The 21,791-nt window shown below is 41.4% G+C and overlaps 1 protein-coding gene across 3 annotated transcripts; it reads right to left on the reverse strand.

The window, feature by feature from the left end:
- Positions 1-2,085: 2,085 nt before the first annotated feature.
- On the reverse strand, positions 2,086-21,332 carry nap1l4a (nucleosome assembly protein 1-like 4a). Of its 3 annotated transcripts, XM_088611641.1 has the most exons (15): positions 21,180-21,331; positions 19,503-19,553; positions 16,887-16,986; positions 15,517-15,658; positions 14,892-14,978; positions 13,429-13,560; positions 11,706-11,777; positions 10,603-10,742; positions 9,802-9,947; positions 6,987-7,009; positions 6,219-6,335; positions 6,097-6,132; positions 5,316-5,366; positions 4,411-4,442; positions 2,086-3,572 (listed from the first exon to the last, which is right to left on the reverse strand). In XM_088611641.1, the coding sequence occupies exons 2-14, from the start codon at positions 19,528-19,530 to the stop codon at positions 4,437-4,439; spliced, it is 1,080 nt and encodes a 359-aa protein (XP_088467767.1). In that variant the 5' UTR covers positions 19,531-19,553; positions 21,180-21,331; the 3' UTR covers positions 2,086-3,572; positions 4,411-4,436. The 3 variants fall into 3 exon arrangements, with proteins under 3 accessions (XP_088467767.1, XP_088467765.1, XP_088467766.1); XM_088611639.1 differs by lacking the exon at positions 4,411-4,442 and having other exon boundaries at positions 21,180-21,332; XM_088611640.1 differs by lacking the exons at positions 4,411-4,442; positions 21,180-21,331 and adding an exon at positions 20,689-21,090.
- Between the last annotated feature and the right edge of the window lie 459 nt (positions 21,333-21,791).

The raw sequence follows: 21,791 nt of genomic DNA on the forward strand, positions 1-21,791 counted from the left end.
TGTGGCTAAAACACAGACGACTGAGCTGTGTTTCTGCATAAAAAGGGTAAAAGCATAGTGTGGAAAGAGCAGAACAATGCAAAATGTCAGGACATCTTTTGAGCAGTCAAAGGTCTGAGTAAAGCGCCACACAAATGAGGAAAATACTCCACCGTGTATGAGCTTTCAGGCAAATGCAAAAATCAGTCAACAGTAAGTTCAGTGTTGGCCTCCAGCGCTTCAGGGCAAGTTTATCAAACTGCTGCCCTCCAAGGTTATGTCCTCTGGCTTGAATTCCACTCCGATATTCTCAGTTCTCCGAGAGGCTCAGTGTTTCAAAACGTAATGTTAAATATTTAACTATTTTCTAGGCTGACTGCCATTTAAATCTACCGTGGTAACACTTTGAACTATTTTCTCCCAGGCTTGGGAAAATAAAACCATCGGGCACACAAAAATCAGGAAGGCCAAGAAAGTCTATGACTGGAGGATTCCTGGTCTTGTGAGAAATGTGCAAAACATCTAATTTTAAAACTGTGGGTCCTGGGATAAGGCAGAACCTACTGGTGGCATGAGAAATTCTGTTTTCAGTCAGTGTGGCAACAGCACTCTAACCAGTTACCTAGATGCATAGGTCTACAGCTTTTGGCTGGATTAACTTGGCTGTACCTAATGTAAAATGTACACACTGAAGAAGTTCAGTTTAACCATTTTAATAGCAAAACACAAACACCTCCTTTTGGACAGATGGAGCTGTCATAAGTTAAATTTAAAAGCACCAAACATTCAATTTCTCACCTCTTTTGCCATTAATTCTGTGCTAGCGTCAGGTATCTTCATGTTCTCAATCAGAGGTGTCAGCACTAGCGGCATCTTGCTCTTTCAGGCAGAAGTCAGGGAAAATCACTCATTCAAGTCGACTTGGATGACTTTTCATTTTCTTCCTCTCTTTCTTTCACACTCTGGGCTTCAATCGTGTTCTTGTTCAGGCTGTGTGTAATTCCTCAACAACAAAATGCAATATCTGAACGCTGCCTGTGAAAACAGGCTCATTCCTGGAAAACTGACCGCAGCCGAGGCCTGCAGGATGTTTCCTGGGTTATGGGAACTGAATGCCACATTCCCACTCATCCCCAGAGAAGAACACCTCCTTTCAACACAACAATGGGCAAGCTTGTCCAGAAACTCCACAGCTGTTAGAGATGAAATTGTGAATTGAGAACTAATGTGTGCGTCATCAATCCACTGTGCTAAATATCCCTACTACTACACTGGCTGATGCACACTCCTTAAATTTATGATTATTGAAACTATAGTTACATTTCTCTTTAAAGATCTGTTTTAACTTGGGATATGACATAACTGAATTTTCTTGTTCTCCTCCACTACTGCAAGAATACACCTGTCCAGTACATCTGTGCCCCTTTGCTTCAGATGCAATTGGGGCAAACTGTTACCATCAAACTAATGCTGCGACAGCTAAATAAATCATAAGAAATAACCAGGAGCTATCTGAAAATCATAGACAACACAAGCAATGCAGATATGTGTTCCCTCATTTTGTGATAATACACGTCTTTAATATCATCTCATGTATAGGTGTGAACAGGCAATTTCAATTGCTCAAGCTCTGTGCCAAACACCTATGAGCTTTAGAGTATTTACTAATTCTACAAAAAGGACATCAGTGCAGAACTGAATGAAACAAGACAGAAGTGGCAATAATTAAAACTAGAAAGATCAGTGGGACTGCAAATATTAACTGCTGTAGAAACACACAAGACTTGACTTTATGAATGAAGTGAATTTAAAATCACTAGTATCTTGCTGTCTTAACTTGAACCCCTGCAAATCTGCACATAAAAAGACTGCAGCCTTAGGGCAGCTCTTCAGGTGCTGCAGAACCCGAGACCTAGGAAAGCTGTCGATACAAACAGCCCTGTTCTCTGTGCTATATAAACACAGTAAGTGGTTAGCTGGACATGTGACAACAAATGATACTCCAATGTGAGATCAGACAAATTATTTTTATAGATTTCAAACCAACGCTCAGTTTGTAAAATATATATATAAACACACTAATAAATTCACATAAAAAACAGACTATTTTCATGTTGCACAATTTTTAATAGAATATTCTAGTTATTCTGTACAAATTGAAAACACCATATTGAGTAACAAATTGTGTAGAACAAGGTAAGGCCAAAACACACGTCTACATACAAGGGCATGGTGTTGTGACTGGTGTTAGCCACTGAATTTCAGCCTTAGCTTAACTGTTTCTGTTACAGGGAAGAGCTGCTTAAAACAATTTAAAAGGTGCACTTTTGCATGTAGCTTTCAGTAGGGGTTTGAGAAATGCTATCCCTAGGCCTGCTGTATTTTCATGGTTAGGCTTAAATTCACTCAGAAACTTTACCTTAGAAGACTTAGAAAAAAAACTAGATGCTCTAAAGACCTAAGGGATATTATAATGCATTACCATTCATCAATGCATCACACTTTCGAGTAGTAAAGATGACAGTAATTCTTATTCAAGCATTTCAGTTTATGTAAATGTGAGCTACTGTACAAGGTACTGCTGAATGAGCTCTCCATTTCTGTCAATCCTGTCAAGAAGGGAGAACAATCCACAGTCTAACACCTGCTCATGCTGAGTACGACAGCACTCCAAATCTTACCAGTGAATGGATGTGAGAGTCTACAACTTGGTCACAAGTCCAGGCATGCGTCTCAATCCGTCAGCTGGTGCAGTTCCAGCTCCTTCCTGTGTTTAAGTCTAAACATTTTTTCATTACGTATTTTACAAGTAAGTTTTCTAGAATAAAAATAATTTGGCAAAACTTTATACAGTTTCAGTTATTTGCAAATGCTTCGGCAAAGCAGCAGCTCCACGTTATGGAAACTGATATTTAACAGGGGGAAGGTGTGGGGCAAAACAATGGTTTGGATTTAACAGTGGATGAACCCCTCGCTTGCCAGAGTGCTATTAAGATGTGCAAAACAGTTCTCATTTGAATCAATACAAAATCCAAACTAGGAACAAAATACATAAATAACTTTACCTAAATATGTGAAACACTGGATTTCAAAATAAAAACATGACATGAGTAAATGTAAGTAGGCAATCCCAATGACATGAAGAATCGTGTTAGGTGGGACTTTAAAACATCGATTCTTAGCATACAAAACCCCTGAGTAACCTTTGATGTGAGCAAGTGGATCAGTCGGAAATCAGTAGGCTAAAATGTTTCCTTTCACAGGGGGTCTGGAATGTGATGGTGCTGTGAATCCATCTGAAGAAAGTGACCCAGGATGTAGGTTGCACTTCTGTACTGCCTTAGTTCCCCAAAGTTTGAGGTTTACACTGTACAACGTAAAGCAAAAACTGCAATAATCTGGGAAAATGTCATGCACCTTAAAACATTTTTGTGTCTTTTTTAAAGTTATTTTGACGATTGCTTTGCAGTGAGGGATGTATTCTGCAGACTGGAGAATCGGGTTGGATCTGGGTGACGTGGCGTCTCTAGTCTCATGGCAGTGGGAGCTCCAATTTACTGCTGCTTGCACTCAGCAGGCTGGGTGGCTTCTTTCTGAAGCAAAAGAAAGGGGAAGAAACTCATCAAGAAAGCTGATGGGAAGAGTTGGGATTTTTTCTGAAGGGGAAGAAAAGGAAAGAAAATCATCAGGAAAGCTGATGGGAGGAGTGGGATTTTCAAAGCTTAAGCAGATATGGAGGAGGCCACAGTGTTAATAGTAGCTTGAAACAGGGGAGACATCACTCATTTTGTCACCTCAGACAGGACGCAGAAAGCAGCTAAGAAAAGAGGAGAACCTTTGTCGACACTATGAAAACACCACAAAGTTTAAGGTCTTGCTTGTTAGAGAAAACACTGCCTCCTAGTCTGAGAAAGAAGAAACTGTTCCGGAGATATGATGCCTACTTCCACTCAAAGACACCCTGGACAGCACAGCCAGGAGAGACAGCTGCAAGTGAAAAAAAGACCTGTTGCACACAGGCTCTCAGTTCCCAGTTTAGAATGATTTTTGCTTTCTTGGCCACTTAGGATCTTTTCTGACAGGAAAATACTTTGATTTACGTTGCCAATCAGCAAATCAAACTATAATCGAACCATAATGGACAAAATGTGGGAAAAAGAGGTGGCAATATCTTCCTTAAATGTGGTATCTTATTACAGCTAAGACAAACCACAAAGGGCTCACAAATATTACAATCCTTTCATACTGTGTGCTTTTCCAATTTCAAACAGCACACACAGCAGCACTACAACCAGGATGTCTGGGTGATGTCATTTGATCATGCAGGCTTTGCTGTTAAGGATACAGCACAAGGAGGACAGCTACATTCAGACAGATACAGGGTGAGACAAAGAAATGATGAAGACCGGAGATGTCCATTTTCTCCCTTACCTATAGGTTTATGAAGTGAGAATGAATTATGCCTATACAGGGGGAGTAAGAAAGAAAAAATAATCATTGAACACCAATCTATAAAGATAGAATAATCAGTGAATGTTGATTTTTTAAGGAAGAAAAAATATTTCAACATAGATTTCTGCAAATGAAAGAAACTCCAATTCCATAAAATTGATTTAATTACGTACTGCCGTCTTGTGTTCTTACAGAAGCCTTAGAGGCTGTAGTCTTCTAAATAATATCATTTCTGCATTTATTATTACTCACAATTTGCAAGATGCTTTTGTCTAATCTGAGATCCCTTGGTGGACTTGTTGATAACCAGACAAGTCTAAAGCAATGTAATCAAAACAACTAATTATCTAATGATTTAAAACCATGTCTGCAATGAGCTTAGCTATTCATAAATAACATGACCAATCTACGCAGTCCTGAAACACATATTTCACTGGGACACATTTTCTGATGAAGAAAAATAAAAAGGGGTATGAAGCAGGATGGACAGACACGCTAAGAAAGCATATTTCCTACACCTATATTTTGTATCCACATCTGTAACTACCATCTCTTCCACCTAAAGCAACTAGTAACAATTGGTTCAACTTCTACCTTCCTGATTCAGTAGGAATAAATCTTCTGTACAAAGATGAAAACAGGAATACTCATCACTAAATTTCCATCATCTGCAGACTGACTGGCCCTTCCTAAAAGCCATGATTCTAGAACCCTTGATAACACCTTGTCAGTCTTTCTCATAAGGATTAATTACAATGAATAGAAGCAGGAGAATGGATATTTAGCCAAATCAGAAAGGTAACCAGCCTAATCCTGGAAATTCGTTCAAAATTAGGGAGAAATTCCAGGTTGCTTAGGGAAATTAAAGCACTTTGAAAACTGACCTTAGGATCATAGTCGGCCTCGTCATCTTCTTCTCCCTCCTCTTCGTGGTCCTGTTTGAAGAAAAAAAAGGGAATTAAAATACATTCTGATTCACTGTACAGTGTAGCACCTGTTTATGGAGACTGAGCTCTTCGAACAGATAATCAGAAAGCTGAAGAACAAGGCAACCACACTGTGCTTTTCCATCCTAAACCCAGGTTTGGTAACGAATTACAAACATGACATCATCCGAACAGAAAATCACGTCGGGGAACTATTTTTTTGCAAGTCTGTAAAGATACCCGATCTGTATAAAAGCAGTTTGGGCCTGCAGTCCAGACATCACAGGTTTCAATTCAGGCTATGCTTTATGTGGGTGAAACTGGGACTATCAAGAGGTATTACAGCACCTCAAAAAACAACACCACTGGTGCAAAATGTCTGAGCAATAATTAACTATTTCTGCAGCAGCTGTCTGTACAGCGTAAAGATCCCTAATGTACTGCTGAGACTCCTGGACTAGAACATCAAGGCTTCTGATTTAAAAGAAATCCCTGGGATGGACTTCTAAGTAACCCTTGATGTCACACTACAGTAAAAATAGTGAAATAGCAACAATGTCATTTAACATTTATTATCATGCAATGAATTTGCACGCAATAAATAAATCCAAGTTTAGGTTACAGTTTTGATCACGTAGTATACACGCTAAATGAAGATGCACGCCTGATCGGTAAGGTATGAGAAATAAAACAGATCACAGTTTTGCAATATTGACATTTTGAAATCCGTTGCACTCACCTCCTCTTCACCTTCCTCTCCCTCCTCCTCTTCGAACTGCAAAAAAAAAAAATTTTAAACCCCAGACAGCTGCAGAAAACGCAATGGCAACAACAGCAAGTGCAGTGAAGGTCAACACCTACGCTCTCATCCTCCAAGGCCTCTCCAGTAAAATACAGCACCGCCCGGGGGACTATCCGCTCACGGAAAAAATGGCCAATTTCAAAATCCGTGGCTAAAGTGAACTCGGAGTCTTCATCCTGGAAAACCACAGTCATCATGATATCAATTTGAAGAACAATGAGCACATTTAAGAACAGAAATCACAACTGCTCTACAAAAGATAGAATAAACATTATTCAAACTCAACACATTAAAAGTAAAACAACAAATCAAATTAGTCAATGTATACTTTGGGTGTACATTACACTTTGGGTGTAACTGCTTTAATAAAAAGGTAACATTTATTCATATTAACTGCTTAACGTAACATCAAATCCAATGGTTTTTTTTCTCATTTAAACTCTTTAAAATGTTTCTAGCATTGTAACTCACAATGTTGTAATTTTAATCACCCACAAACAAGTATTTATCCACTTTTTGTAATTGGACATCGGAGATGTCTGGACAGCCCTACGCATGTGGCTCTCCGAGTGAACGCCAGAGGGGCGAATCTCACACTGAATCTCCTTTAGCGTGAAATCAAACCCAAGACCCGTTATCGCCACCCCGTGAGATCTGCAGAGCCCGCTCAGCATGCACCTCATAGCTGACACATCCATGTGCAGCAGGAATGCCAAAAGGTGTGCCAGTGTTAAGCAATCAATTAAATTAAACAGTCCCAAGCCACCACCCTGTTTGAATCTCTATAAAACACAGTCCACTCAGGAACTTTTTCAAATGCTACTTACCAAAGCTTCCCCGTCTCCTGACACTGCAAGACAGAAATGTGTTGTTTTGTTGTGAATAAGAAATTAAAATGTTAGACAACTGTTGTAGAGGCAATACAGCAAAAAGCACATGACCTAGTTTTAGAAGGGACAGAAGCTTCCAGCTTGTCCCAGAAGCTCAGGGTCAAGTCAGGATTACATTCCGGACAGCATTATGCCAACAATAATGTCTTTGGAAGGTGGGTATAAACCTGAACAAAGCTCACACATATTCAAGCAGGGCATACAAACTCTACACAGAGGGCATTTCTTCTTTGCTGTGAAATCAAACCCAAGGCCTGTCATCTAACAGTCATCTTAGACCCAACCTCTATTCAACCTTAAGGACAATCTACATTTGTGTTTGTGACCAACTGCTTCGTTTTATCCACGCCACTGCAAGATATGTAGACTTTTCTCAGCCACGGGACCAGTGCTGAAACACAGCAGTCTCTCGTTCATCTGTGACTGTCAAAGAAAGCATGACACAATTCACACTGTGGCTGACTACACTGTTTAAAGATAAAAAGAATCTTGGTCCCACATCCTATGGTATAACAGTTTTTCCATACATAGTGAGAGGCTTTAAAAACACAATGAAAGCTATTACAGTACTCATGTGTTGGTTTTTTTTATGCATCTCAATATATTTTTGAACATTTTTCTACAATTCTTGATTGGAATCACAAGAAAATAACATATACTACATCAGAAAAGCAGATCGTTTTTAAGACACGAACATGAAAGCTCACATCACTCTATGTAATGACAAAGTGTTTCACTTTAGTGAATTGAGGTTAAATGTGCTGATTAAGTTCGGTAAGCAAAAGATCCTGTAAGATCTGTGAGACCGCTTGGTATCTAGTGAGAGCAATTCACGAATGTCATTTCTGAACTGTCACAATTTCCCCATGCTTTAAAGCTGACCGACCACATTCCACATGGTTTAGAGCTTAGTAGCAGCTACATGTGCTCACTGTCAAAGCCACCACAGCTTCAAATTAACAATGAGTCCACATAGTGAGGTCCATAAAAAAAAAAAAAAGATGAGAATTTTTTTTTTTATCCGACAACCTAATTCAAACTGTATCTTACAAGGCTCTCAGAGTTCAGCTAATCAGAGCTCATGTGACAGGAAGACTGAAGTCCCCTTCCACAGGCCTTTATCAGTAAGGGCAGGAATGCTGGCTGGGAGCCCAGGTATCTAGCAATCTGAACATGTGACTTCCTCTGACTTTGAAAAGGTGAGGGCACAGAATTACGTGACCGCACGCATTTCCAGTAAGTCCTCATATTTCTGTATGGTATTCCTCAGGTCTAATCACAGCTGCCAATAAGACACCTTGACATACTCAACGTGCACATTTGACACAAAGGTATTTTCTGCAGCTTTTACACACCTACTCAAGACTTAGCCAACAGTGGGACACTAGCCATCATCAGATATAGAGTAATTCAGCACTACAGAGAGGCAACCTCAGCCTTCTGCAACTGTTAAGGAAGTATTTAAGAGGATACCAATCATTCATATGTGAAATACATAAAACCTACTGACTCATTAAGAGCATTAGAGGTCTTTTACTGTATGATGTTAAACGTGTGAAGCAAGTAAAATGAGATTTACAAAAGGATGCAAGGATTTACCATCACAAAGTGCTCTGAAAGTCACTATAAATCTGTATGTCGGCATCACTACATTAGATTACTTCTGTACAGAGGTACGGGGGAGGAGCTACAGTAACTTTCAGACACTATCCAATAAGTATGTGCTGTTCTACAAGGACAGATGCCATAACAGGTCATATGAAAATCATAATCTCTGAACTTCAGCATGACGCCTCATTTACATCAGCCTTCAGTGGAAATGTACAGAGCCACTGGGCACCAATACCACACTTCCTGATGTCACTTTACAGTATAACAGGCCTATTAAATTGCTGTGTGGCAACTGACCTGAAGAAAATGTGTGAAGGGCATGGTGACGTGTGTGAGCTGGAGCGGAACGCCTGTCGAGGGCGTAGGCCCACCTCGAGCCCGGCACTTCCTCCTCTCGGGCGAGGCTTACTAGCAGGGATAAGCTGCTTTCTGGCAAGGGCTCGATGGTGATAAAAAAGTGGGGTTGTGCTGCCACCTTCTGTCATGTCACTTAGAAAAAGGGACTAGTATACAGAGGACTTGCTCTTTGAAAAGTAACGAATCCTCACAAGCCAGCTGGGCAGCAGCCATGTGGGAAACTGTTGAACGTACTGAGAAGCAGAGATAACTGCACAGCCATGGTCACTATCACCAGGTACAGCCTTCCAAACGAACACTGCTTCCTTACTGGACACCGAATTACTGGAGGGCATTTTTATCCTATGGAGACCTTCTCCTTCTTCTAGACCATTAAATAAATAAGGAAATACTGAATATTTTACAATATGAAATATGACACATTAAAAGATAAAATGTATAATACCATCAACGTGCCACAAAGCTTAGAATAAGCTTTGGAGTAAAATAACAGTGACAGGAATTCAATATGCATAGACTGAGAAATTAACTGGATTTCATTCAGGTAGCTGGAGCCTCAGGTCTCCTACCCACTGACCTCTGCCTAAGGCAATTTCAACAAGAGGCTAATTATAACCCAACAGCATGAAGGTGACCATTTAAAACCACTTAGTCATGTACTAGTCATGTGTCGATGTAGATGACAAGGCAGCTGTATGTTTAAGCGCTCCTTTACACAGGGTTGGAGGAACTGTGAGCGCAGTGCCTGAGTGAGCCTGGCTTTGCTTCATTGGGAGCCCTGTACCTTTGACGGGGTTGAAGAAATTGAAGAAGGAGTCGTTGGGCACTTGCTTGACGACAGTCCTCACTGTGCCCCGGCCCTTGTGCTTCTGCTTCTTCTTTATGGTTTTCACAGTCACGTCCTTGCCTTTCTTCCAGTCAATCTCACAGCTGCACAGAACAGGGGAGGCGAGGACAGCGGGGAAATTCCATTAGGGGTGTGAGCACAGCCAGACTGGTTACAACTTACTCACTCCACCTTCATGGTTATTACAGTGCTCAGAACAGGCAAAGGAACAAAAAGTCACACTTTACACTGACTACAATCCTAAGAATGGATTGTAATCTATTTAAGAAATACAAAATGAGTCTCTAAAATATTCTGATAAGCAACTTTACACTTTATGACACTATGAACCAAAATGACTAGCAATGTTAAGCTTGACAGAATTTACATCCAAAAAGACTGGATATTGGAGTGTTATGGGTGATAAATCTGGGAGTCCTGGGAGTACACCACGACCAACAAAATTGAGAACAAGTCCAAGTGTGATCCAATGGGAAAACTGGATGATTATCAGGCCTTATGTTTGTAACACTGTTAAATCAAAGAGTCCTGATGGCCTCTCATGGATCAAGCAAAAAAAGAGTGACTGCAGATTGGCAATCTCTGCGCTGCGACAAAAGAGAAGACACTTCCTGAAGCCTGAGTACTGATCTTGACAAGACACATTTTCATTCCCACGGTTACTCGGGTGACCCGGCCCACTCCTAGGAGAAGCATGTACAAGGGGCACCCTCTGGGAAATGACAGGTCTTTACTCACCCGTCACAGTCAACAATCTCTGGCCCTTCAAAGGAAAATGGTTCTGAAGGATCTGGCTCAGACTTCATCTTGTAGACCTTTGTTAGAACAGTGTTGTTGAAGTAACTGTTGGGCTCAAAGTGGAACTCTAGGCTAAAACTCTGCAAAAAAAAAAAAGAAAATCCACACAACGCATAAGAGTTACAGCTTCTCATCATTATTTGCTGATTGGTTTCACCTTCACCCAAGATGACACGTTAAGGGTCACAAAACTTACAATGCTTAAAAAAAAGACAAAATAAGTTTAGCTGCACATCAATCTATTTACATTACCTTGGGTAAGAAAATAAATGGAGTCCTACAGTGAAACTGGACAGGAGTCACTCAGAGTGGCACAATCAGCAGATGTGAGGCAAATAAAGAGGCTTAAAGAACTCCAAAGACTGAGTTTGAAGCGATACAAATGCATCCAGGAACAGATGACCAAGGGACGGTTAGAAACTAAGACTTGCTAGTGTCAAAGGAGAAGAGGCTCTTCTGTGTAAGAAGCTAAGGAAGAAGTTAACCCAAGCAGTGCGTGGGAAAATAGCAGGGGTTCCAGCACTGATCCCTGATGGACACCTGCAGAGTGGGGGCACAGTGGGGGACATACGTCACATCAGAGACAGAGGCAGCAGGAGAACAGAGCAATCAGCAACAGAGAAAGCAGTTTGAGAAGCAAGCCGAAGAAAGGCCAGACATGAGAGGGTGAAGAATAAAGTTCCCTGCAGAAGGTCGGGACAATTTACACACAACCATGACATATTTTTGTAAGAAAGAACAAAATAATTGTTCTTGAAACCAAGCTGTGCAATGGTGTCCACAGATCAAACCTCATATCAAACAATGTGACTGTCAATATATTATTATATTTGTCAAATTATTTTAGATTTATATAAAATCTTTGATAAATTAAGTTATAAGGCTTATCTTGTAGATTTTAAAAATGAATTATGCAAAAGGATCTTCAAATCGGGCATTCAAATAATGAAGACGAAAAAATTACAAAAACTGCAAATGCAAAAGTTAAGCAACATCACCAAGTTACTAGTGCTTGACGTTATTATGAAATAACCTGCACCTACCATCGGCTCTCCTGGATCAGAAAACTTCACTTTGATGTCTTGCAAATGTTTCAGAATTGGCTCATCATGTTCCTAACAAAAAGAATGGAAAACAACTGATATTCTTATCTATTGCATTGATGACCTTTCTGCCAAAGCATTTTGAAAATATAGCTAAATGTACTGAAATTAAACTTGTAATAATTCTAGTGGTGAATGCTCTCACACTACAATGAAAGAACCTTCAGGATAAAATACATGAAGACTGTACATTTTAGTAATTAAGATTTCCTCAGTTAAGCACACACAAAGACACAACAGAAATGAGATCATAAAACTGAGTTCCTTCCAGTGACAAAATTCTCAAAAGCAGGGATTGCTGAAGTGGATTATTATGAAATCGATATGACTGCCTAGTCTTGGAACCACCACAGAAGACCATTTGAGGACTGCAAGTTTATTTTTATTTTTTTTTTAAAAGGATTTGTCACCCGGCAAAAAAAAAAAGAAAAGCTGGATTTTTAAATACCTACTGCACCCCAACAGCACAGCAAACACTGTCCAAAGTACAAATGTGCACTGACTTGTAGTTACTCTACATGAAAACACATGTTTACAAAAGTAAAGTGTTACAGGATGCAGGGCACCTGCTCCAAGTGAAATAATTCAGTATTACGGGAACGAAATTCACTGGCAGAGATGACAAATCGTAGAAGTGGACAACTGTTTATTATGATTTCCATAACTGGCCTCATTGACACTTATGTCACTTAATCAGGAATTCTTGTGAGCTGGACTTTTATTCACTTTTATTCCACTGTTTTTGTGCGATACAAATCATACAAATTACATAAATAAGGATAAGGTGGAAACCAGTGAGACATGCGTAAGGATCAATTTACTCATCACCTCTTTAAGAAAAAAGCTGCACTTTGCTGACAGTTCAGTAAGACTCTTTATTCTGCTTCTGTAGCTGAGGAAACGGACGCCTTTACTTTGGTAGTCCTGTCTGCATTGACACTAAATCCTCTAGGTGTCACTGTTGGTCTAAAAAAGGGCTTCATACTATTTCCACAGTAACAATTTGAGGAAAACAATCAAGTAATTGGGTAGAAACAACACTTAGTACACTAGGGTGCAGAGTTAGGACAGGCAAACCTAAAAAACATGTCTTAGCATCTCAGACAAAAAAAGAAAATGGAAATACTACTTCATAATCAACTGATTCATGGCAATTTACTCAAATTATCTACATCTCTAAATTCCATTTTGATTTAGAAAAACAGTGTAAAGTCTCACAGAATGTCTTTTTACTGCATAACGCGCCGTTTTTCTGTTACCAACTTCATTTTCTCACACAGAATCCCAAAGCATTTTCTCCTGTAGAGTCTCCTAAGAACTGAAGGTTTCTGCCAGATCTCGGCATACACACCCCTTACTTAATAATGGGTTTCCACATATCACCCTGCAGCTCTCCTCTGAAGTCTGGCTTTATGTTATTTCATCAACACGTACAGTCATATGTGTTCTAGGGATGACTCTTCTTTAAAACAACTATCCTCAACTTGTTAGCCTACGGAACAGGACCCAACTTCAGAGCGACAGCAGTTGTGCCTTGTTTAAATGCTGTCCGAGGCAATTTCTGCCTACAAAAAGATGTCCCCTTTAACATTCTGTGATAACGCTGTATGTTTAGACAGGTTCAGGCCTTTAAACTAAAGCTAAAGAAACGAGGAACAATTACTTGCAGCAGGTCGCTCAGCATGTCCACGCTCCGGAAGATTGTGAGCCAGAACTCCGGAATGCCCTTTGGCTCCTCTTCCTGGGCCCCATCCGCCTTGTTCTCCTCCACGGTGGCTTTCTTCATCAGTTCGTCCTGTGGAGGGAGAGGAAGGCGGTCAGATCTGCACCGCATGTAAACCTACACAGCAGGTCACCGCGCAGCTCCCTTCGCCTCCACCGGCGCCTCCAAGAACTTCCCAACAGTCAGCAGCAGGATGCGCTGCTATCAATGCCTGCTTCTACCTTAGTTAGATTTTTAAAAAAACACTGCACACTTAACCTTACAGACACTTACGAGTGCTTACAAAAACAGAGCCAACTACCCTTTCATATAAATCCCAATAAGCAGTTTAGCTGCGTCAGCAGGCGTAGTCTGCAAAGGAACAAGTAACAGGTTCATTCCAGGCTGAAAAGAGAAGCGAGAAAACACAACGTTCCGGCGTGAAGTGAATTCACAATAAGAACGTCTAGATATAGGCTGTGGAAATACAGATTTACTCTAACATGTTTAATCAGAAGCCACTGATACAACTCTTCCAGAAGTCCCTTAAGATAGGGATAGCACCCAGGAACTTTAGAATTGTAGATGTATTACATGAAAAGGCTGAAAAAATTCGAACCATGTAACTACAGACCAATAAATCAAGACTTTTTATGACATGTCAAGTAATGGAAACAGTTACAAGAATTACACTAAAGCATCACCTATATGGAAATAAAAAATTATGAAATAGCATGGATTTCTAAAAGATAAGTGTTGTCTAACGTCTGAAGAATTCTCTGAACAAACAACAGCAGTAATAGATACACACAGGGCATACAGGAATGTGTTTAGATTTTGAGAACCGTTTTGATAGTTTCCCATAAAAGATTAAGATTCATACTGCAGGCTGTGAGACAGAATAAGGAGTGAATCCTCAACCTGGGGTGTTGTAATTAGTGAATTAATGAAGTACTGCAGAGATCTGTATTAGGACCACAATTCTTTTTAATTTAGGTCAATGATCTTAATTCTGGAATAGTTAGTAAACTAGTCAAGTTTGCAGATGATACCAAATTAGAACAGAAACACTGTAGAGGCATCACACCTGTTCTCAATATCGAAATACTTCAGATGCAACACAGGTGAGGTAGAGACCATGTAGATCTTTTTTTTTTAACATGACAGCACCCACATTTCAATATTATTAAACACATTTGAGCTTCATTTGAGCATTTATGTGTTACTCTTATTTTTTCTCTCATTTTAATTGAAGATGGACACTGCAAGATGAACAATGAATACACACATACTAAGAAACCAAAAGAATACAGTAGTTTGGTCCATGCACTACATTACCAGCAAATCTTGCCTAGGATTGAGGTTTGATTACAATAAGAATCTGCCTACAAAACAGAAAAACTAATGACTTCTAACACACTCACAGCTAACTCCTCCTCGTCTTCTCTGTCACTGTGCCACTCACACTCCTCATCTGTGGGCTCCACTCCTCCAGTGACCACATCTCGTCTCTGCAGGAAAAGACACCAGGGAGAACAATAAGCTCCAGGTAAACAGTAGTTTTGAAGGTTTTCATTGATCATTCATAGAAAAAGCTGCAGCGTTTCAGAATTCTTCTCTTAATTAATGCTGCAAGACAAACATGCACTGTGCTGTCGGAGAACTACATTCCCACCATACAATTTCTGGCATTGAGAAACATTTACTTAAGGATGTAACGTCTTGCATATGACAGCCGTTGAAGATTGCAGAGCAGGGGAGAACCATCTTAAATGAACAATGATGTTTTATAAAATAAAGCGCTCCAAAGATCTGGTCTATCGTCTAAAAAAAATGGGCATAGTAAGGATTACTGTTACCCTACAGCATTTGCTGTTTTTCTCCATTAGCACTGTTCCCAGCTGTGGAAATAGCCACACTCAATGTAAGGCAGCAGGCCACTCGTTCTAGTGGGATGAATATAGCACTGGAATGGAACCTGGGGTCAGAGGTCGCTGCCAGAAGGTTAACCAACAGTGCAGAAGTGAGACACATCAATCATCCACCTACCTGGTCAAACAAAGGCTGGTAGAGGGCCGCGTACTTTCTCTCCAACTCGTGAACTTCCTCATAAAACTTGGCTTCTATGTGCGCACACTTGACCTGCAGCTGCTTCAAGGCATTGACTCGTCTCTTGACCGACTTCGGTAAACTGCAACAACAAACAAAATTCTCATCAGTGATTCCTATCTGGACAGTCCAGTGTTGAAACAATTAAGAGGCTCTTTTTGTTTTCTTCCTCTTTTGGATTATCAGAGGAAAGGTTAATTAAAAGGCATGAAGTTTTAAAAAAAACATAGTAAGCTCTGGTGAAGAACCACACGAAGTATGTTCTTCAGGATTTTTAGGTCAGATGTCTGTAAAGCAGCGATGACAAATCTCTCACCCCTATCTGACTGTCTTCAGCATTGTTGGTCCATAAATCTGAAGCCAGCAGAGTGCAGTGTCATCATGCTATTCCTGTCCACTCCGCCAATCACTTAAAGACACGCTCAGGACAACACAGTCCCATGAAGCTGTGCTATACAAAGAACTGAACTTAATTTCTCTCTCTTTTGCAGAAGACCAATGTTGAGTACAAAGTAACAGACTGGGGTGACGTCAGTCCCTTTCTGAATTTTGAGCATCTCAAGTTCACTCTTCTCCGGGGCGTGTGACAAGTGTGTGTACAAAAATAAACTTGGTTTGTCTTAGACGCAGCTGTAGCTGGAACCCAAATCACATTTTTACCTTTAACCTGTGATAAACAACTCCAATCTGGCACTTTCTGATTTGAGGGCTTTGTTATAAATAAACCATATAGCAACAGTAGAAACAAGACATGTTTCAGAAGTTCAGTATAATTGATACTGCTAGTAAAGCTATACATTTTAAAGACTGCACTCTAAATCCATTTGTTTTACATCAGCACTAGCTTTCGCTCTGTAATTCAGTGGAGTTGGAAGACTGGGAGTTGAGGGTTTGAAGTCCACAACACAAACAATGGGATGGCCCCGTGCCGACTTCATAGCCAGGCTTTAACAGTGAGCGCTGCTAGCAGATGCCAAAACCCCGGCCCCCACTGTCACGTGAACTGACCAGAACTGCTCAACACTGGGGTTTCCCAGAGAAATTAGTGCCTCCTAAACTGAGGATTTGGTCAGAGATTTGGAGATGTTGTCATCTCTGATCATTCCTCTTCAATCACATTAAGAAAGAAAGATTACAATGAATTATGCATCTTGACAGTTTTTGTTGGTACCATGTTCTTCATCTCGGAAATGTCCTAGGTTTCTTTATATTCCATAGGGTGTTCAGGAAACACTCAGGCAGGTTGTATAAGGGGTTATGGACGTACCAGTTTACTGTTTAGCTCACCAGTGACACAATGAATCCCTTACCTTTCAATGATGGTGGAAGGAGTGTGGGACACACTGTCAAGTCTTTCCTGAAGAGCTGCCAGGGCTTGAGGATTCTGCATAACTTGATCTCCCACCTTGCCTACCCAAACAAGAGGAAAGGACAGGATCACACACTCATAAAAGATGTCCATCTTCACCCTCCCCAAAAAAACAGAATAAAAGAAGTGCACAATGAACACAGTTCACACCGGGAATGAGAGAAACCAGTTCAGCTCCCTAACAGGTCTAACCACCCAGCTCCTGCTCCCCCTTCCCCTGAGGGTCTATCCTCTCCTACACAGGCCGCCTCATCTCAAAAACCCCAAAACACAATCAGCACGGCTGACAGTGTAGGAGGTGGACCTGCTAGTCCCTGGTCACCCACCTGCCCCCTTGTCAACTGCTGCTGGTTTTTCATGCTACACAAAGGTGGAGAGTGGTGACCTTTTCAATGACACCTGGGTACAGCGCTGCCAGGGAAGAAGCAAAACCAGAAGCATCACGAGTGTTCCAGAAAATAAGACGATCTTCATGTCTACAAGGCTTCTAAATGAACTGCTTACCACGCAAATGACATTTAATTACTCAGTCCTTTAAACAGTATCCCTAACCTACAGTAGGTCACGTTCAATGGAGACAGAAATGGAACAATTTTCATAAATTGGGAAAATCAATACTGGACTCCATATATACAAGTTATCCGGCGTGCGCCGAGTCTTTTAGCATTCATATGCACACTGCAAACTTCAGCATCACTGCTTCACAGCCTAACAACTTCAAAACTGCTTTATTGATAGTGATGACTAACAATATTCACATTAATCTAAAAGGTTGAGAACATCCCTGCAGGTTAATGAACAAAAATATTCAAGGCAGCAAACAAATATTCAAAAATCAGCTTATTTTGAACTAAATATACGGCAGCGTATTATTAATGTTTAATTTCAAGTGTTCAAGATCGACCTTTTTAACAGGAGTATGCAGGCCGAGTCTGACTCTGCTCTAAGGAAGCTCTTTTAACTAACTGCAACAACATTCAGCAGTACTGCAATTGCTCCTCTGGGGAAATGACTGCATAATGAAATCCACTTGTTTGTTTGCAGTAAGGGCACGTGTGACATTGAGAGGCATCAGGGAAACCCAGGTTTCTCCGGAAACCCTGCTAAAGTAGAAACAAGCAGCTCTTATTTATTTTACCCAAATTTCAGATATCACAATAGGAACTGGATTGCGTCTTTTTATTGCCTGAATACGCTGTGCACATTGGATTCCATTACTAACTACGAGTTTTATGGTAATGCTCTGAAACAGTCGCAGCCGTATAAAACAATAAAATAAGTCTCTGAGTTAGTTTGATTCGCATGGCCCATCAGGACAGACCGAGGCAAGTTGTCTTAACACCAAGCAAGGGCTCATCCACAGTAAACGTCCTTGCTGGGAGAGCAGGTCGAACTGTGACCAACAGAAAGTCCCAGCCTGCTAACCTGCTAGAAGCCTGCAGAGCTGCAGTTACCCCAGATGCTGCAGGTCCTCTGGCCGGGGAATGTGGAGTTAGCAATGGCTCAAAGGAGAAGGAAGGCCTTGCAAATGAGCAGGATATTTTCCCATGATCAAATACTCCAAAACAATGGAGATCCAAACTGTTTTGAGCGGGTAAAAAAATGCTTATGTAGGTACACAATAAATGTTTGCAACACATGGGATGGTACCTAGTACAGTAAATAGTATAAAACCATTTGCGCTAGCCTCCAGGAACAACAACACAGGCTTATGCAAGTGAAGAAATAATACCCAAAGTGATTGGGCAAATCTTATACAAGCGTGTGACAGAACAGGTGCTTGGCCTAGACTCTCGCACTTTCACTGCAGCTAGGCAGAGAATGCACAGCAGGGCACCCATAGCCTGCTAAATTCCCTTCCAGAAACCCTAGATCCCTACTAGAGAGCTTCACGGGTCCACAGAGAGAACTACATGTGGAACTTGTTGAGAATTAAATCACTCCTCTGAGGTTGTGCTGCAGCAGGATATCCATGCAAATTTGGGTATTTTGAATGTGACTTGTGTAAGATGTGCTTTCCATTCTGTGTCAAAGGGTATAATATTCCAGCAACCACACTTGGCTCGGTTTCTGCTATGAGACATTTCAAAAAGAATAAATCGAACCTACAGTCAGGGTCAGGGTCAGGAATGATGGGAGAACAACTACAGCCACCTGCAAGTTTCAAAACAGCTCGAGTTAGAGACATGTGGATGATATCCCACGGGGATTTAGATCATCCTGTGCAGAAGAAAAAAAACAGACTGAACTGCTGTGATCAGAAAGCCCTGACTTCATCTGTCTTACTCGCATGCAGGATGCAACACGCAACACAGACTGCAGTGGCTTTCCAAGCCAGATGTGCTCCAGTGCAGACAGCCACTCCCCTTTCATGCAGTTTCAATGACACTGCCATACAAAAACAGCGGCACCTTTTCGGATCCTCAGACCACTGCTTTCCATCCGGGACATGACCGGAATAAAAGGTTTTGCAGGAAGGACCTGACAGACACTGCTGGAACCCTGTCAGTTGCTTGAAAAACGAATCAGAAGGATCACCCACGAGTGCAATATTTACCTTTGACTTCATTCTTTTCTCCCTCCATCGCAAAAGCTGGGCCACGTCTGACTGCAACAGAAGACGAGGCTCATCAGCGGTGTGAACAAAACAACCTCTATGCTCTACCAGTACATAAAGGAGAGATCTATACCCCATGCTGTTATTAGTTATGCAATTAACATTCTTTCCTATAGTACAGTGCATCTCATTTGCTGGTGTTATTGCAGCATAAAATATTACTTGGGATTTCAGTACAACAAAATTTCCTCCTGAAAAATATCATCCTTACGGCTGAAGCCAAGGAAATCGGGTGAGGAAAGCAGATCCGGCCTCCTGAACAACAGCGAGTGCTGCTTCCATACAAAACTTACTTTCAATACCAACGCAAAACCGTGCATAAAAGATTCACCAACAAACCCGGAATTGGGTTACAGTGATATTCAAACATTTTTGATTTCTCTGTTTATTTAATGCAGTTGCACACCTAAAAAAAAAATTGTATTCTCAGGTTAAATATACGGGTGAAAGGCGAAATATTGAGCATGATTTGTAACCTTGGTGTCAAAAGTACAAAACAAAATCAGGTAAACTAGGAAACGGCAGTTACAGACCACAATTTGTGCAGCAGAAAAAAAAACCTTCAGGACATAAAAGTTTCTCTTCCGTAATTATTGAACAGTGTGTCCGCTATTTTCTACTGCAAGCACTTCACATGTGAAACCAGTGACTTTTACAAAAGTTGTACACAATACAAAAATAAACCAAAGACGCGTAATGACATCCAAGAGGTGGTGACAGCAAAAATAATAAGGATACAAGATCGTTTCTGATGATTTTTCCCTCGGCATTTAACTTTTAAAAAGTTTTAAACACATTAAACGTCTAATTAAAAACCATATGACAAGACGGATGTAGAGCCTTTCAAACGCAGCCGGCTTGCTACGAGACAACGCGTCCGTGTGTCTAAGCTCTGCTTCCAGTTTTCACTTGAATTGAGAAATAAACTTTGTGCGTGGCTCGGTATGAACAAGTCAGCGGTCAAAGCGTCGCTCTTCACCCTCGCTGGCGACAGCCCCCGCCGCCCGGCTGTCAAACAGGAGGACGGCACTTCGCTGCCTTGCGATTCAAAAGCATAAACAACGCCCCCCCCCCCCAACAGAAATTAACAACAGATATGTTATATATAAAAACTGGCAACTGTCACCTGGAAGAGTCGTGTATTTTCGACCTGCGTCCGCCGGCTGGTTTAAACTGCGTCGACGTGAAATCGTCTTACTCAGCCAAGTAACTCAAGACGCAGAACTTTAAATCAAATGCAGCACAAAACGGCCTGTCTTCAGCCCGTCTGCACCCGGACGGGGATCGGCGGCGGACTGCGCTATCAGTTTCTGATCTCGACTAAGCTCCCGACAACGCATTCAAAGTCAGTTTGTCAGTGTCCATCTGAAGTTTTTTTTTTCTTCGTCTCTCTCTCTCCCTCGGTGACAGGCGCGCCTGTTTCTTTCCAGCTCACTTAAATCCCCCACATGTGCCTAAATAGGAATTTCGCCAACATTACGCAGCAATTCTCTCTGATCTAGTCTCCCGCTGACGTCCCCTCTCCGCTCAATCAGAACAATAATTTACCACCGAAATCAACGACATTTTATTTTTTTCCCCCCCCCGCAAGATCGAGTTTTTCTGCCTGTGTATTACCTCAGAGCTGCTCGTCTTCTTTTCTCACGCTTCCAGCCGCAACGAAGGGTCCTCACCCCGCACTAACGCCGCCTCTGATTGGCCGAAGCGCCCTAACGAGAAGGAGGAATTCCAAGCAAGGCCGCACGCCATTGGTTACTTGGCTGCGACGGGGGAGTCCGCAGGCAGGGAGTCGAAATTAGAAATGTTTGCAGGGCGGCGATGAGTACTTAGTCCAGTTTATGTGTTGTGTGTTATGCAGTTTTAAAGCCGTCGGATGGTTAAAAGACAAGACGGCAGTAGGCCTAAGCCACCGCAGTCATTAGTGGTCTGAAAGGACTTGAGTAACGGGCAAGTTGCACTAACTGGTAGGGAGGTAGTGAGGCGTGTACAGTAAATAACGAATGGGTGTTGCTGATCGAGAAGTAACACTGAGTAAGGGCTGGGAGTCTCTGGTTATGTTGGTTAAGGGTGGCTGTATGCCGTGACAGTAAGTGTTGGTTCCTCGCAGCACAAAGGAGCCCTGCTGTTTGGACTTCGGTCGTGTGGATCGTCACCCCAAGCTCCTGTTACCTCCCAGAACACGCTGGCTCTAGATGAACTGGTGTTTCTAAATTGTCTCCCCCATATGTG

Source organism: Lepisosteus platostomus, chromosome 18 (assembly GCF_059453375.1).
Source record: "Lepisosteus platostomus isolate fLepPlt1 chromosome 18, fLepPlt1.hap1, whole genome shotgun sequence".
Taxonomy (NCBI): domain Eukaryota; kingdom Metazoa; phylum Chordata; class Actinopteri; order Semionotiformes; family Lepisosteidae; genus Lepisosteus; species Lepisosteus platostomus.

What these genes read in the sequence shown, in the direction of transcription:
- nap1l4a (XM_088611639.1), bottom strand. Translation starts at nt 19,530, where the DNA reads ATGGAGGGAGAAAAGAATGAAGTCAAAG. An exon ending in ACCAGCCTTTGTTTGACCAG is followed by an intron (nt 14,979 to 15,516) that starts GTAGGTGGATGA and finishes CTTTTCCTGCAG; the next exon opens with AGACGAGATGTGGTCACTGG. An exon ending in CAGGAGACGGGGAAGCTTTG is followed by an intron (nt 6,336 to 6,986) that starts GTAAGTAGCATT and finishes GTGGTTTTCCAG; the next exon opens with GATGAAGACTCCGAGTTCAC.